This window comes from Phaethon aethereus (genome assembly GCF_964289735.1).
Source record: "Phaethon aethereus genome assembly, chromosome: 2".
Lineage (NCBI taxonomy): Eukaryota > Metazoa > Chordata > Aves > Phaethontiformes > Phaethontidae > Phaethon > Phaethon aethereus.
In genome coordinates, this window is record NC_138582.1 from 105,408,658 (window position 1) to 105,424,918 (window position 16,261).

The window sequence follows — 16,261 nt, forward strand, 5'->3', positions numbered from 1 at the left end:
GGTACGGAACCGCCGCGGGCTCCGCAGGGGCCGGGCCTCAGGGAGCGGCTCGGCGGCCAGAGCCGCCCCGCCACGTTTCCCGCTCCGCGGCCAGAGCGAGAGAACTACAGCGCCCAGCATGCCCCGCGCGTCCCGCCCCCGAGCGGCCTCTCCCTAGTAGGCCGCCCCGCGCGCCGGCTGCCGGGAGCCGTAGTTCTCTCTCGCGCGCGAGCCCCTGCAGCTTTTCCCACGCGCTGGGGCGGGTGAGGGCGCGCGCGGATCCGGAAACGTGTTTGGGGTGGTGGGAGAGGGGCGCGGCGCTTTCCCTCCGCCGGAGCGGGACGGCGCGAGCGGGGGTCGCCTCCCCGCCCCCCGTCACCGTCCGCGCCCCGCCCCCGCCGCCACCGCGGGGCGAGCTGGGTGCGCCTGTGCCTTTAAGCCCGGCCGGACGCGCGGCCTCCGGCGCCTGCGCAGAGGGGCCGTGACCTCGTTGCCGGTCGGCGCCGCCGGTGACTATTGGGGACTCCCCCACTCCCTGTTCCACCCCCCGCCCCCCCCCCCGACCCGGCGGCAGCGCCAGGCCAGCCCCACCGCTGGGCCAGCGGCGGCGGCGCGGGCGTTGCCGTAGCGACACACGCCCCCCGGCCGGGACGATGGAGGGGCCGGCGGAGAGGGGCGGCGGGCCCGGCGCGGAGGGCCCGGCGGGGGCCATCACGGAGATCCGGGCGCCGGGCTCGCGGCCGCTGCGGCTGCTGGAGTGGAAGGTGTCGGTGGGGGCGGCGGTGCAGATAGGGTCGGTGCTGGCGCTGTGCGCCCCGCTGCCGCCCCCCCCGCGCCCCGCCGCCGGCCCCGCCGCCCCGCCGCCCGCCGCCAGCGGCGCCAGCACCCGGCCGCAGCGGGCCGGCCCGGAGCGCAGGCTGAAAGCGGAGCGGCCCGGCGTGGTGCGGGAGCTGTGCGCGCGGCCTGGCCAGGTCATCGCGCCCGGGTGAGTGCGGGGCGGGCGGGGGGCGGCGGCGGGGCCCGGGACGCGGGTGTCGCACTACTTTTGTGGGGGCCGGGCCGGGGTCACGGCTGGACGCTCACCAGGAGCTCTGCCTGCGAGAGCTGGGCATCCCCTCCGCGTGCCTCGGGGCCCCCCAAAACCGGCAAAACTGCTTAGGAATACTTTTTTTTTTTTTTCGTTTGGCAGCTGACTGTTAGGTTGGTGCAAAACTCAGGTAGCAAAGCGATCGTTTCCTGCTTGATAGGAGGAATTTTAATGGGGATCAGCGCTGCGGCAAAACAGTGTTAAACTACTAGGTACCAGTATCGGCAGCCTAAACGCTTCTAATACTGTAGGCGTTTAAATGTATAAAGCTTCACAAATATAAACGAGAGGGTGTAATTTGAACTTTCAGAAGAGCAAGGGATTAAATGAGGGAGATTTTTCATAGTTTAACAATGGCATTTTCCTGATAAGATATTGGATATTGGTCGACTTCTGAGTTCTTAAATGGCTAAGAGTTAGAGGGGGCCTCTCAGATTTCTAGGTTAAATTGGGCTAATAACTTGCTGCCCTGGACTTCAAGCACATGTTTTTCTCAACAGGAAACCATTGAAACACTCTACTTCCTCTGTTTTATGACAGCAAGTTATTTTCTTTTATTGCAATTCTCTTGATTTTTGGGTGGGTGCAGCCAGGCCTAAACTTTCTTGATTGAAAATCACCAGTATATGTGAAACATCTGTGTATGGGGGTATTCTCAAAGATTCAGGAAAAGAAATGATCTGATTCTTTTTTTATCGGTCAGTAATGTAAGATGCTACAGAGGAGATATATGCTGTGTTTTTCTTGCTACAGAGAATATTATTCTTTCTGAGATAAGACTGTGGCTTTCCTTTCGTGCCACAGCAGCATTCTGCTGTTGCATCTGGTGCAACGTAGACAACCTTTAAATATCTGATTTAGCATAAAGGTACCATAAATGCTAGGTCAGACTAAGCATCTTAAAAATACAGACTAAAATTTTACAACACTATGTGTGATGAAATTAATCTTGATAGCACTGATTGGAAGGGTAGATAACTTTATCTTCTTGTCTTCTCGTTATGTTAGCTAAGCACTTGGGAGGAAAAACAAAACAAAGATGGTAAATGTAAATTACTTAAAATATGCTGGATCTGATATGATGGTAGCAGCATTTTAGGTTTAGCTGTGCTCAATTTTAAACTTTAGGACTTGAGTGCACCAATTTCTATAAAATGCTTGTATTGGATTTGTTTAGCCTTGGTTCACTTGATTATAATTAGCAAGCACTTGCTTTGAGACAATTAGAGAATAATTACTGTTCTTTATTACTGTTGTTCTTGGCTTCCTAAAACATTTGTATCTTACACTGCTAAAAGTTAGTTCTTAATATTAACTATTGCTAGATGTTGTGCTTCAAGAATTCTGACTTTTCAGCATGCATTCCCTGTTGCATGCTGTAATAGTATTTACTGGGTGAATCTAAAAGAAAAGTTCAAGCAAAGAGGTAGAAGAATCATGACCTAAGGGCAGTAGAGCTGGTCAGCAGTTGAAGACATAACTGCATTTCTTTGGTCACTTAAAAGTTTTTTTTGGTGAGCATTTAATCTCTTGTCTGTGGCTTCCCATTTGTGGAATGGAAATAGTAACCTTTCACTACCAATCAGCAATATTTAAAGATATGTTAATATTGTGCAATATTAAAATACACATGTGATTAAGGTAGGTAACATTGCTGAAACTTATTGAGCATCTCTAGAAGATACACCTTTTTTAATCCAAACTATCTAGGGTGGTAAGTGCCATTTGCTGCTTTCAAAAAAGTGGATTTGGTCCACCTAGCCCCAAATTCTCTATAAACCAAAGATATGTGCAAATATTTGTCAGGCACTTAAACATTGTAGAAATACTGTTTCTATTCCAAATACTTTTTCTTTTTGTTAGAACACAAGAACATAAGTTGATTAAACCTTTTTATCTGACGATAAATAATGTGACTGGCTACATTTTTTTTCCTATGTCAGCTTGGTCATCATTATTTCTGAAAATAATGACATCTTTTAGCACAAGTCTCTCCCTCTTGAGAAGATACATTTCTAACTTTTGGTTATTTTTCATTAGTCATGAGATGAAATCTTTTGGTATATGAAAGTAATGTTCTGCCTATATAGCGCTTAATTTTCTTGTAGTTTGATTACCTGCTTTTTGGCATTGACAGTGGTGTAAACGATCACTCCCGTCATTCTGCACGGTCCTGTCTGAATGTTCCTGGTGTGCATTGCACTGGCAAAAATAGTTAAAATGTCTGATCTGGCTGGGAGAGAGGGGGAAGCTGCTGCTTCAGTTCTTCAGCAGGGTTCCTTCCTTCGTGCAGTCTACTGTGTCAGCATGCCACATCAGCTGTCACCAGAGGGGAGATGATGGTATGGGGTGGGGGTGATGGTGACAGTCCGAGGCAGGCAGGAGGTGGCTTTTGCTTGTCCTAGCAGAGGTAGGCTTGCATCAAATCTCAAACGAGAACTTGAGAGAGGAAGGTGTCTGACCTGTTGGGACTGTAAATAGCAGGGATGACAGCAAGCAGTTAATGAAAGGTTTTTTATGTTAATGAAGCATAATTTCTATGGGTGGCAGGAGCAACAAATAAAATGTCAAAAACTGCTGCACTGCTCCATGTATTATTAATGCCAGTTACCCATCAAGGTTAATCGTTTTGAAGCTGCTTCTGGTATGTCAGGATCCTGGGTTGGGTCAGTATGGTTTTTCTTAATGTGCGTATTTACATGAGCATTTCTTATATGATACGATTGTCCACTTTTCAGGACCTACTGATGGGATAAGATACTGGAACTCCCTTGTTTGGTTCACTTCAGTAGAGTCCTCCAAAAGATTAATTACTTCTACATTTAAGCTGGGTATCTTTGTGTCTTACTATATAGGTTTAGTAGCTAAAACTTACATTCTTCCACAGACCATAAAGTCTGAGTGTTGTAATCAAAATCTTGTTTGAATTTACCTGGATTCTAGTGAAGCAAATCTTTTATTTTCTCTTTTTGGAGAAGATGGCAGGAAAGAGGACGGAATTTGTTCTCTAAAACCATAGATTTTTATGTGTTGCTAGTGGCATTTTTTTGTATTGAAAATTTAATTATATATTAAAAATACATATATATCTTCCTTTGATTATCCAATGTCACAGAGCCTCAGGGTTTTATCACCTGAGATGAGGACACTTAACCCTGGACCCCAATACATTTCATCTTACAGCCTTCAAGGGGACTAAAATGCTGATGAATTACAGTTTTGAAGTGATGACACTTGTAAAAAAAACTATGGGAAAACCAACTTGCCGTTTCAGTTAGACACAAATGTTTTCATAATAGCCTGTCAAATATTTAATGGACTTTAATTAAAGTCTACCAAAAAAAAAATCTCATTTCCAAACACGGAGGATTTTTGAATAACACTTATTGATCCCAGCTCACTACATCTCTCACCTAATTCCTTTTTACCCTTGGATTCATTCCTTTTTTTTAATAAAAAGTTTTGGTGTGCATCTTGCCAACCTGTTTCCTATGTTTTTTTGTTTTGTTTTCCTTCCCGTCCTATACTGTGATACTAAGGAAGCCTGCTTTTTAATGCATCTGTCCTGTGTTTGGTTGAATTTGATATTGAAAAAGATCTAAGCTCTAAATGAGGGGTTTCCATTCTTCATTGCCACCTTTTTCTCCTCTTCCTAGTTCTCTGGCACCTAACAAGTTGGAAGCTCACACTATAGCTAATAGTACTGAATGGTAGAGTACAAGGTCTCTTTTCTTTACGTGACCATCTGTTTTCACAAAACTTGTAGGAACTTCTTTGTCTAAGAGAATCAAGCTGCTCAGTCAGGTTTGCTTGGAAACGGGCATCAGGCTCAGAAGTTAGTTTGGTTGTAGCAGCCCCGTGTCCACAGTTGTTCTCGGTGCGGCTTCCTTAAGCCGTGGTTCCATGATTGCTTCAGGCTGATATGAGAGTTGGCTGGAAGGGATGCTCACGCTTCTGTGTTCCTCCAGCTTGCATTGAGCTGAGTGTTGGAAATCGTGACTAAAGATGGCTTGGTCTCTCTTTTTTCTTTTTGTTTTCTTCTTTCAATCCTTCCTACACAGCCTCTTATGAAATGGTCCATATTGATCAATTCCCTCATTTTGCTCAGTTGGTGCAACAAGAGTGTGGTTTGGGGAAAGGGAGAGTGATGTCTACGTTCAGCATTAGCCTGTATTTAGGTCAGTTCAAAGTGGTTGCGTAAATGCCGGTAGAGTCATTAGGGGCATGAATGACATGTTGATACTGGGAAGTAACATTATTGAGGTTGTATATGCCCCATATGGCATTTGGTATGATAGTCTTTAGTAACACATTACTTTTATCCTTACAAGGTTTCTCTCAAACCTGGGGGATTTTCTGCTCTCTGAGCTCTTGCTACAAGTTGCTCATTTTGCTTGAGCTCAAGGATTTTGCCACTGTATGTGAGCATATGCAGAATCCCATGGGCCAGCAGACAGAGTGAGAGAGCTCACGGTACTATTTTATGCATCCCATTGTAGAGCTGCAAGCTGGTTATAGCTCTCTTAAAAAGTGTGTATGATAGTAGATGTCTGTGCTGGCGATCCATTTTGCTTTTACTCAAATTATAATGGATTTTTATTTAATTGCTGTCTAGTTTCTGTACTGCATTTTTGAGCTTTACTTCAATACAAGAGTTGTTTAGAAAACCGTGCTCGTTTTCAAAGGCAAACATGCATGTTATTTCTTCTCTGAAACTGCTGTGTGGTTTTCCTTAATTGTAAAACAAATAGTCTTCTGAAGAGAAAATATAAGAACGAAAATTCTGACTGGATGACTGGAATGAGACCTTTAACTTTTGTGCTGTGCAATACCTAGCCCCTTGAACCCCAAGGGATTGGAAGAGTTTGAGGAAGGAGGAGACAAGACTTTTGCTTTGAATTGTCTTAAGTTACTGTCTTGACCAAAGAGAGTTTTTTCCCTTGAGAGATCTTAGTAGTACAACTTGTGTGCCTGCCTGGACCTTTCTGATTTGATGACTGCATGTTTGGTGTTCACTTAAGGGCTGACCCTAGAAGGGGTCCCAGCCGACGAGATTTTCAAAGTCAGTCTTACCCAGTGGAAGACTCCCCTTAGGTAATTTGTTAACACAACATTTGAACTCCCTAAATAAAAATTAATATGGGGCGATGGTATTGCAAATTCTTAAATGTTACCAAAAGTATATAAAAATAGTTCCAGCTGAGAATTTCTAGCCAGAAGGTTTGGTAACGAGCTGCCAGCCTTCCATTTTGGCATCTCTTTTTGAGAATGATGAAAGGCAAATTCATTGCGAGTTGTCACTCATAAAATATTCCTATGAATGGCTGTTTTGTGTAGTTAAAACTGTTCATTAAAGGTTAATATAAGGTCTTCTAGCACATGTGGTTATTTGAATTTGCAGCAATTGCCTTTTAAAGTGTATAGGGGAGCATAAAATGACTTCCTGGAGAGCAGGTGGTATTGCATTACAGGTAGATCGAGGATTGATTGTACGTTTTGTCTAGGTTTTGTTTTGCTGAACCTAGGCCTATGGAATTGGAAATCCCACCCTTGGACTGTTGGGGAGGGATACTGTCATTAACAGGAGAGACTTACCGGTCTTTGCGTTTCTGATGCCAAAAAGACTTTGGAAGATGGACAGGTTCCTCCTTTTTTGGTGTGGACAAGGAAGTGCTGCCATATGTAATGTGCGCTGTGAGGCTTGGGTGAGAATTTCTCACCATGTTTTGTAGGGTGTTACAACAGTGCTCAACAAAACAGTCTGTCTTCCTTCAGAGTCTGTATCAGTGCTTCTAATGGAGAAGTGCTTCTTGCCCAAAAGGTTGAAATGTTGTTTCCAGTCAGTAGAAACTACTTCTGTTGGCCTCAGCCTAGCCTGTCAGTGGAAAGCAATTAGCCAGACTGAAATTCAGACACCATTGGCGAGAGCACTCTCTCTATCTTTTCTGATATTTTCTGAAACGCTGGTCCTATTCAAAAAAAGGGGGGGGGGGGGGGAAGGGGGTGGGGAGCCCATCTGAAAACTTATTTTTGAAACAAAGAGCAAAGGTTTTGTGCTCTTCCCAGTGCAATAGGAAGGGAATTTTTCTTTAGTCATCTGATGGGACTGAAATGATTTAGATTTAGGGTAACCAGGCTGGATGATTTGTGCAAGATATCATTCATCAGAACCATCTAGATCCAGAAGGACTTTTTTGCTTTGTGTGTTACTGGGTAAAAGGTGGCTGTATACCATGTAGATGACTTTTTAGAAACATACCAATTTTTTATAGTATGTCCTTTTTTTAAGGAAAGGATGGGATATTGCCAGGCCACTATTTAACTAATAGTCTTTAAAAAAAAAAAAAGCCTTTCTACAACTATTTTGAGGAAAAACTGTAGAATAAAGAAGTGATTTAGACATTTTAGAGTAGAAGTGAATAATCCCCATTTGTTTGCATTGTAGTGCTTCCTAGTTTAAAAATTACATCTAAAACTGCGGTGTTCAGCTGGTGTGTAAGGCAAAAGGTCTTGGCCCAAGCTTTGTGGAGTGACCTGTGTGAATCCCCATTCACAGGGAGAGGGTGGGCGAGCAGTCTAGCCAAAGAAGGCATCGCTAAACAAGAAGGGAACTTAACTATCTTTCCAGGTAACTTTCCAGCTATTTATACTACTTCCCCTTCATACAGTGAGCAGCCTTCTAAACTGTGGCACTCTGCTTTTGGAGTGTGTGTCAGGATTCTGGGTTCATGTGTCCTGACAGCATGTGATACCGTGTTTGGCATGCTGTTGCCAAATGTGGAGCTGCTCATCCTTGGTTTGAACGTTGCTGTGTAACTTATGATGGTCTTGTTCATAATTGCTTTTAAGGGTGTTAAGAGTAATTAAATTTTCCTGTCTAAGTGTGTTCATTTGGCTTAACAGCAAGTCCCAGAGGAAAACGTATGCAGAAAGTAGTGTCAAGATAAGTTTGCCACAGTATCCAAAAGGGAAAGGAGGGGAGGAAGCTGTTAGACTTAAGTATTCCGCATCCTGCAGTAAGCCTCTTCCCATTTTATTCATTGTTTGGAAGTAGCAGATAAAGGGAGTGTGATCGCTTAAGTGTCTTGTTCTAATGGAGAAGGTGTAAAGTTCTCTGTTAATAGATGCCGCTTTCTAAGGCAGAGGGGGAGAGGTCACAGGATCCTCCCAGATTTCTTGTGCACAGGAAGAAGCAAAAAACACACATATAGCTTTGCTGCCATCTGTGTGTGTGTCAAACTGCCTCTTTCTTAGTCATCTTTCTCTGCTTTGGTGTCCGGGCTGTTTTCGTGATCACCTGTAGCTGTTTCTTTAGATGTGGGCCTGCAGGTGCAGAAAGCAAACCAAATCTCTTCAGGTGATCTTGGCTGGGGGTAGGAGGAATGCATTGGTAAGTTGGTCTGAGATAAGGGGAAATTATATGCCTTTATGTGGAGGAGAGGTGTGGGATTTGAGAAGGTATACACCTGAAAAGAACAAAAAGGGATCAGAGATGGGATTAGTCCAAGACTGTTGTCACCTGGCTTTGCAGCAGTTCAGCTGTGACTACTGTTCTTTAGTAACTGATGTGAAAGTTGAAGTGTGGTTTGAGAAAACTGCAGTTTTAGCTTAATTATTGTTTTGTCAGTTAGAAGGATGTACAGTCACTGCTCTGCCACTTCAACTTTTGGAATAAAGGCCAGTTAGGTTGGCAGTGTTCATCATATATATGTGTGTGTGTGTATATAGATTTGGGTTTTTTGATCCTGCTTTCAGATGGATGTTACTGAACCAAAAAACTTGTCTTGAGGCGTGTGTGCTAAAAAGCTATACTTGGTGGTTTAGAAAATGGGTCCTGGGTTAATGTAAGCTTTGTAAAAAATGTTTAACTTGAAATCTGCAAGTAGATTTTCTTAGGAGCTGTACCATGCCTCATTCTTCCCTTGCCAGCTTTTTTGTGAGTGAAGTAGTTTCCATTTTTCTTATACCTGTATCACTTACTGCTTTTTGCCCTGTGTTTCTTATACAAGCAGGTGCTGATGGCAGTGGACTCATGAAATGCTAAAAGAGGGGAAATCATAAAAAAATGAAACACCTTCTTTAGTGTAACAATGAAAATCCTGAGTTAAAACCACAGGTACAGTTCACTGTTTTTAAATTTGGACATGTTCTTAAAGCTACTATGTTTTAACTATTTCAGCACATCTTTTATACCCTGCATAAGTCTTACTTTTCTAAGATGTGTTACGTGGTAGAGGGAAGCTGACTATAATATGCATTATGTTTCCAGCTGTAACTGGCATTAATTAGACTGTTGCTGTGATGTTTGTGTGTAGAATTTGCAAACACCTCTTAGAGATGCTGTCAGCAGTTTGAAGTCCCACGGAGCTTTTCAAATAATACTTCTATAGTTGGTGTAAAGTTCTGATATTAAGTGTAGTCAAGGAGTCAAAGGACATGTGTTCACTTTGATTTTACTGTTACTGCTGCAAGTGATAGTCATCTCTTCAGCTAAGAAAATGTGACCTGTACGTGAACACAGAAGTAATTTTTCAATCTTTCTGGCCTTGCGCTGTTAGATGCAGTTCCTCAACTCTTAACTGGAGTTGTGCTGCAAGCATTTGGGAAGTGCTGTGTGACTGCTAACACTGCAGTGAGAGACAGGTGGCAATAGAAACACAAATGCATAAAACTGTAATGTCAGTAGTTGACAGTAATGATGGGCAGATGGACTGCAGACCTGTTTGCCACTTCAGTGAATTAGAGACATGGCAGCCTGTTTTCTTTTGTTCTTGTTAGAAGGACCACTTAATACTAAAGAAACAAGTTAGGAAGATGTGAGCTCTTAACTCTGTACTTTTGAATCCGTTCTGTACAAACTCCATTGTTTTGAGGGGTTTTTATGTAAAAGTACAGAGAACTGCCAAATCATAAAATTTTAGTTAAAATGTTCAAAGTCAAATAAAAAGCCATTCTAAATAATAATTTAAAGATTTACTGGATTTTATGTAAAGGGCACTGCAAACTGCTTTGCTTTTTTGGTACCTTTTTATTGTACATTGTTAACTTTTAACAGTGGCTTTTTGAAACACTTAAGATGCTGCCTGTGCATGTGTGTGCCTGGAAGGTAGGAGAAGGTCACCTCCTTCCTTGTAATGCCAAACTCTTATCTAGAAATGCTACTAAAAGGCTTGCAAGTTATGCAAAACAAGTAGACTTAATTCATGCTTAAGACATCTTTTGGTTTATAAATAAAATCCAGAAACTCTGGGCCTAAGTTGCTCTTGGCATTTGTGACCTATGTAGTGCTGTTGATGATATCTAGATTTGAACAGATATCTTGCCTGAAAATTGACTGTTCAGCTTTCCTGTTCTACAGTGTTTTTAAGTTCGCACACATTTTAACTCATAATTGTGAATAGTTTGTGCTTAACTGGGGAAAAAAAAAAATCTCAATACCCATGACTTCCCCATTAGCTTTGAAGAGTTGAGATGATAGCTTGAAGTGTAAACTAGGTTTTCTATGAGCTACTGCTCACAGCATTTGTTATTATATAGTTATGGTAATTACAAATGTGTCTGTACCTTGATGTCTGCATCATGCTAGGGTTGGGTGTGGTTTTTTGGCTTTTTATTCTTTGTTCTTTTTTTTTTTTTTAAATTAGAATGGCTGACTTGGTTAGGTGGGGCTTTGGGACTCATGCATCATTGAAATACAACCTTCTCTGCTTGCTTGTCCTTGAGTGTACATCAAGTGGCCTATGTAGAGAACTGATGAGGCAAGTTTCTTGCAACATCTGGAAGAGGCTATAGGCTATGGGTTGCCCATAGCAGCAAGGGCTGTGTGTACTTGTCATCCATGGTATTTTTAATGAATTGTTCAAGGACTCTCTCTGCTGCTTCACAGACATTGATGAGGGTTAAATAAATAAATAAATAAATCCAGTGGTTAATTATCTAAGGAATTACTCTTTCATGGTGATTTCAAGGTGATTAAGGCTTTGAAAAATCCTTGCTATGAAACTGGAGTCCTATGTAACAGAGGCTGTGGTTTGATGTCAGTTGCGCTTGAGGGCTCTTTGTAGTGGTTCTAAATCCTGCAGCCACATACCACAAAATGTTGTTCTGGTATAAGCTAACAAAAATGTCAGTGTTTCACAAATTTGAGTAAAATAAACTAGAAGCAGACTTTAAGTTGAATCAGGCTTCACCTGTCTGCCATGGTAGTCTTATGACAGCTAAAAGATTGTGTACTTCTATCTATTCTAGATCAGTTGGTTGATTCAATAATAGTTGATATTAATAATCATTGATCTGAGATGTGTTCATTTGGTATTTTTACCCCTTGACAATTTGTCAATAACACCCTCTTGAGCATGCTGCAGAACCGGGGTGGGGATGGACGCTTTTGTTTACTGGTACTCTGGAGTCTCATTTTTTCTGCATTAGTATGGTTTTACATCTTCTAATTTCAAGGGCATATGGCATCAGATAGAGGATAGCAGCTTTAAGTGATCACAGTGATAACTTGCATTATATGACTTTTGTGGTATTGCTGTCTGTCTTTATCTAAAACTGATCTGAGGAAACTCAGCAATTTCTTGGCTTTTGATAGCTACCGTTGAGATACAAGTGAGTGCAGGGCAGTAGCTTCATCTTGTAACTTTTTTCTATTTTCCCATTCACACTTTTGGAAAATTGCACTATATTTTCTGTGACGGTGCATGGTTCCTTGAAACAGACTTTAAGATAATTAATAATACTTATGTCTCCGTGGCATGGAGATGTTCAAGCTAGTCTTGAACAGATAAGTAAGATAAATGCTAACAAAGTGGCCTGGTTACTGTGGGGAGAAAATGAGTTGTTGAAACTGCTTCGGTCCTCCCCCAGTTTTAGCCCTGTTTTTACAAACATTTGCACCATTGATCTTTTCCCATCAATCAGTCCTGCTGGACTCCTATCAGCTGCTTTGACTCTCTAAACCCAGCAGCAAACTAGATAGGGCTGGTCAGTTGTTCTACCTCCCAAGGTCCCGAAATAGTCCTGTCTGGAAGTGCCAAACGAGGGGGTGGGCTTTCAGAGGAAACATGAGGTGGGGAAAAAAGAAAGTAAGGCATTGCCTGCCTTTGGCAGCAAGCCATTAGAGCAGTTGCCTCTGGCAGTGGAGCCAAGCTGTAATAGAAGGCCATGGCTAACATACACGCGAGTCAGCCTAGTTCTGAATAACTAAGATAACCTATCTGTTATCATGTTATGCTGCGTACCCTTAAGGTACAGCTCTTTGTAGTTTTCTTCAGTAATGCTGTGTCCATGGCCATTGTACTTGTGTGCTGGTGCTGGCCGAGCCCCCGGCTGCAGGTAGGTGTTCTCCTCCATGGTAGGCTAGCTCAAGAAGTTCTTGCGCATGTTCTCCTGTAACTTCTGCGCTTGCTGCCATCATTCTTCGCTGCAGGAAGTGTTAGATCATTCTGGAGAACCAGGATTAAAAAATAATAAAACTTTAGGGGATTGCTTTTTGTTTGTAGTGGGATCACTTCAGAGATCCAGTTAACTGGTTGCTTCACTGAGGAGTAGCAAATTGTAGCATAGATGTGAGAGCTTTGTATGCTGGCTTTCCTGGCTGTAATTAACCTACTGGGAACCACAGCCATGGTTGTGCTTGATATAAAGTTCTTGCTTTTGGAGTCAGCACTAATGACCACACCTTCAAACTAGCAAAGGCATTGACTTCCTCTGTTAATAAAAGCAAAATGCTCGTATTGGATTTCACAAAAGCTTTCCTCCTTCTCCCCACCCCCCTACCCCCCCCAGCTGTTTGAAGGGAGATATTGTTAAAAGACTTGTTTTAGAAGCAGGTAAAATGTAGAAGTGCTGGGAGGACAGTGATGGGCTTGTGGTCAGCTGCATCCTGAGTCCCTTAGTAAATGTCTGTCCCTATCCGTGATCGTTACAACAAAAATAAAATTTTGCTATAATGGCACACCTAGAGTCTCTGTTTCTTATTTACAAGCACATCTGGAAAGAATGTCAGTAAGATCCTAGAGTGGGTTTCCTTATTTACTTCTTCAAGTTTCACTTAAATCCCATTGTATTTTGATACCCAAAAGAAATGGTGTGGGCGGTTTGCTGTCCTGTTGCAGTCCTTTAGCTGTCAGGGTGAGTATTGGAACCCTAATACCCACGGCTGCACCACCATACCCCCCCTTCCCGCCCAAAGTGTGTCTTTCACCGCGAAATGACTCCTCCCCAGTGCCTGGCTCACATGCACAGTTGTGACAATTTGTAAAACTGGAAAAGGTTTTTGCATCTTTTGTGGCAGTTTTCTTTGGAATGTTACTATTGAAGTAGCCGATGAGCTCTGCTTATCACCAAGTGGATCCTGGAGAAATCTGGGGAGAAAGAGGAAATAGCCATTAATGCTGCCAGCAGTAGAATGTATTGCAGTTCTTCAGTCCAGGGGCGGGGGGGGGGGGATTTATTTTGCTCTCTAGAAACAAAAGTAGGGAGTGGCTCTGTTCTTTAAGCGGATTTCACTCATGACCCAGAGAAGAGAACAAGCAGAAACCTGAACCCCTGTTTGGTATATGCAGCCATTTAAAAATAGACGTGCACACTTTGATTCCGCTCGCTCTTGTCTGGTAATTGACTTGCATCTTGGCCATTAAAATTTAAAAATCTTAGTGAAAGGAGTGTTTCCAGTTCTGAAATATGCAAAAGTCATTTTACTTGAGTTCTATTCTTGTTCTTCCACAGTATATTCTTTTCAGTAATTAAAGCATATGTGCTAAATTTAAATAAGTAAAATATTAAAGTATGCTTAAGCCTTAGTAGAGTTTAGGCTTTCATTCTGCAGCATTAAGTAGCATGTGGGTTCCTTGGGTTTTTCCCCTCGGTGAAGTCTGCTTAAGATCCTCACAGTTGTATGTGAAACCTGACCAGCTTGACTGTAGGGTGCTCAGAAGTTTGCGGTGCTCTGAAGTTCTTCCTCTATCCTTTGGGTTAAACAGATATCACAGGGCTTGGTATCACATACTTTTTATCTCCAGCAAGCATCATAAAATTAGGTGTTTTGGTCATATTTAAATGTGCAGGGGCAGAACTGATATTTAGCAGTGCTGTTTGGTATGTGATAAGGTATAGAGGTGCTGTTGAGGAATGATACCAATGAATAATTTAGAACTCTAATTTTCTTGTAAGAATCTCTTTGTTAAAATCAAAAGGACAAGATCATGTGTACCTATACATGAATGGTAACTCTTGCATGTCCTAATTTGAATCTTACCTCAGCCCAGGAGTATACCAGCCCCTCCTGTCACATTCCTAGAGCGTGATGTTACCTCTACTTACTACCAAAGTAGAGAATGCCTGAAGATATTTTGTTTTCTAAGATGGCATCAAAAGACTTTTTTCCTAAACTATTGAAATTTAAGTTGGGTTAAAAAATATTAAATTGGGTTAAAAAGTCATTGTAAAATCTTATCCACATTTCTGTAGCTCATATTGCAGGGGGTTTTTTTGCCTTTTAGCTGTCTCTGTAATTTCAGGTTCATACACTGAACACAGATTAAAGATGAGCAATTCTGACATTGTACTTAGTGTGAGTAGGTAGCCTAAAAGTAAGGAACTTAATGTTGAATCAAGGTAAAAGACAGCAAGACAGACATGTTGTTGAAGCAGGCAGGGGGAGAAGAAGAGTCAGATTAAGTAATGCAAACATAGGGGCATGAGAGGAGAACTAAATAATCAAACAATGAATTGCTAATAGTGAAGGGCCACAAAAATAGCTTGTCTATTGTGCAGTTCTTCTACAAAACCAAGAATGACTATTTATTATTCATGTACTGTGAAATACATACTGTGTTTAAAAAAGGAGATCTAAAATGCTTACACGGGAAGAAGAGGTGTAATTTCCAAGCAGATGACAACTGCCAGTGAAAAGGGAATAGATCTGCACTTTTGTCACTGGGAGTACTGGTAGTGTGATGGAGAATTAACTCTATCCTGGCTGAAACCAGGACACTTCTGAAGACTTTTCTTTAAATAAACCTAACCTGAATATAGTTTTTACTCTCAAAGAGGAAAAAAATCCTCAGCATGGGCATGAACTGCAGTTTTGTTAGTAGAGTCATCAGTCTTCTGGTCTTTGAGAGATGAGTGACATACTGGAAGGAAGCAGTTGCAGGCATCATTTGGAAAGTAGATTTCCTTTTGGAATACTCAAATGCTTAGTAGTCTAATATATGAATGAGAGATTTGAGCATGCAAAACAGTTTTTCTCCTGGTGCTGTTGTCTAATTGCAGTGCAGATTTGAAGCCAAAGAGAAAACACTACAACCAACTTATGAAAGAGCTTGGATTTTTTTTTTTAGCTTCTTGACTTTTTTATTTTTCTGAAATATGAGAGACATGCTGCAGCTTATGGTCACAGACCTGAGGAAATTAGCTGAACTATATTATTAGTGTTGTTTTTTTTTAAAAACTAAGCTTAGTCTGAAAGAGAAACTCCTTCAACTCTATTGAAGAAAATGGGAGAAGTATCTTGTAAATGACTTTTCAAGTAATTGAGGAAAAAAAAAATGATGGTGTTTTCAAGACCCTGAATTTTGAGAACTGAATTTGAACAAAGGAGTAGTTTAGTTGGATCATTCAACTGAAAAGCAGACTTCGTCTTCTAAGCAGTTTGGAATAGTAAATGTCACACTTCTCTGCATTTCAAGCTCTCATTTCTGGTTTGGTTTATCCCTTGTTTGGAAGAAAGAATAAAAAATCCTTTTGCATGTCTTTTATTTTAAAATGTGTCAATCCAAGGCTTAAGGAACAAAAATTAAAATATTTTTGTGAGAAGACTGAAGCAATATATGTTTCTGTCATAACAAAAGAAAGTAATAAACTAAGATAAAACCAGTATGGAACTAAATTTTCTGTACTGATTTTCATTACTGTGTAGCTCAGTAGCATATTACTGGGGAGTTGTATCTAATGGAATGTAAACTGTTTCTGGATAAACAATGCTTGTTTTGTTAATATGGTGAACTCTTTTGTTAAACAAAGGTTAGAATCTGACATTAATATATGTTTTGGTGACTTTTGAAGGTGTGAAATTGAATAATTTGAATACTTAGTTGGTGTTGTCTTCCCCATGTTGGGGCAAAAACATGTATCTTAGGGGGCTGGCACTAAAATCATAACCAGAAATTATTCTTTGAACTCTTTCAA

At 41.7% G+C, this 16,261-nt stretch overlaps 1 protein-coding gene across 1 annotated transcript; it reads left to right on the forward strand.

Annotated features, from left to right (window-relative positions):
- The first annotated feature begins 489 nt into the window (after window positions 1–489).
- LOC309417896 (RNA polymerase II subunit A C-terminal domain phosphatase-like) lies at window positions 490–1,677 on the forward strand. The gene has a single exon (XM_082015511.1). It carries the CDS (start codon window positions 633–635, stop codon window positions 966–968), a length of 336 nt encoding a protein of 111 aa, XP_081871637.1. The 5' UTR covers window positions 490–632; the 3' UTR covers window positions 969–1,677.
- Window positions 1,678–16,261: the final 14,584 nt, after the last annotated feature.

Bases quoted from the DNA above. Each gene is read 5' to 3' on its own strand.
- LOC309417896 (XM_082015511.1), top strand. From the start codon at position 633: ATGGAGGGGCCGGCGGAGAGGGGCGGCGGGCCCGGCGCGGAGGGCCCG.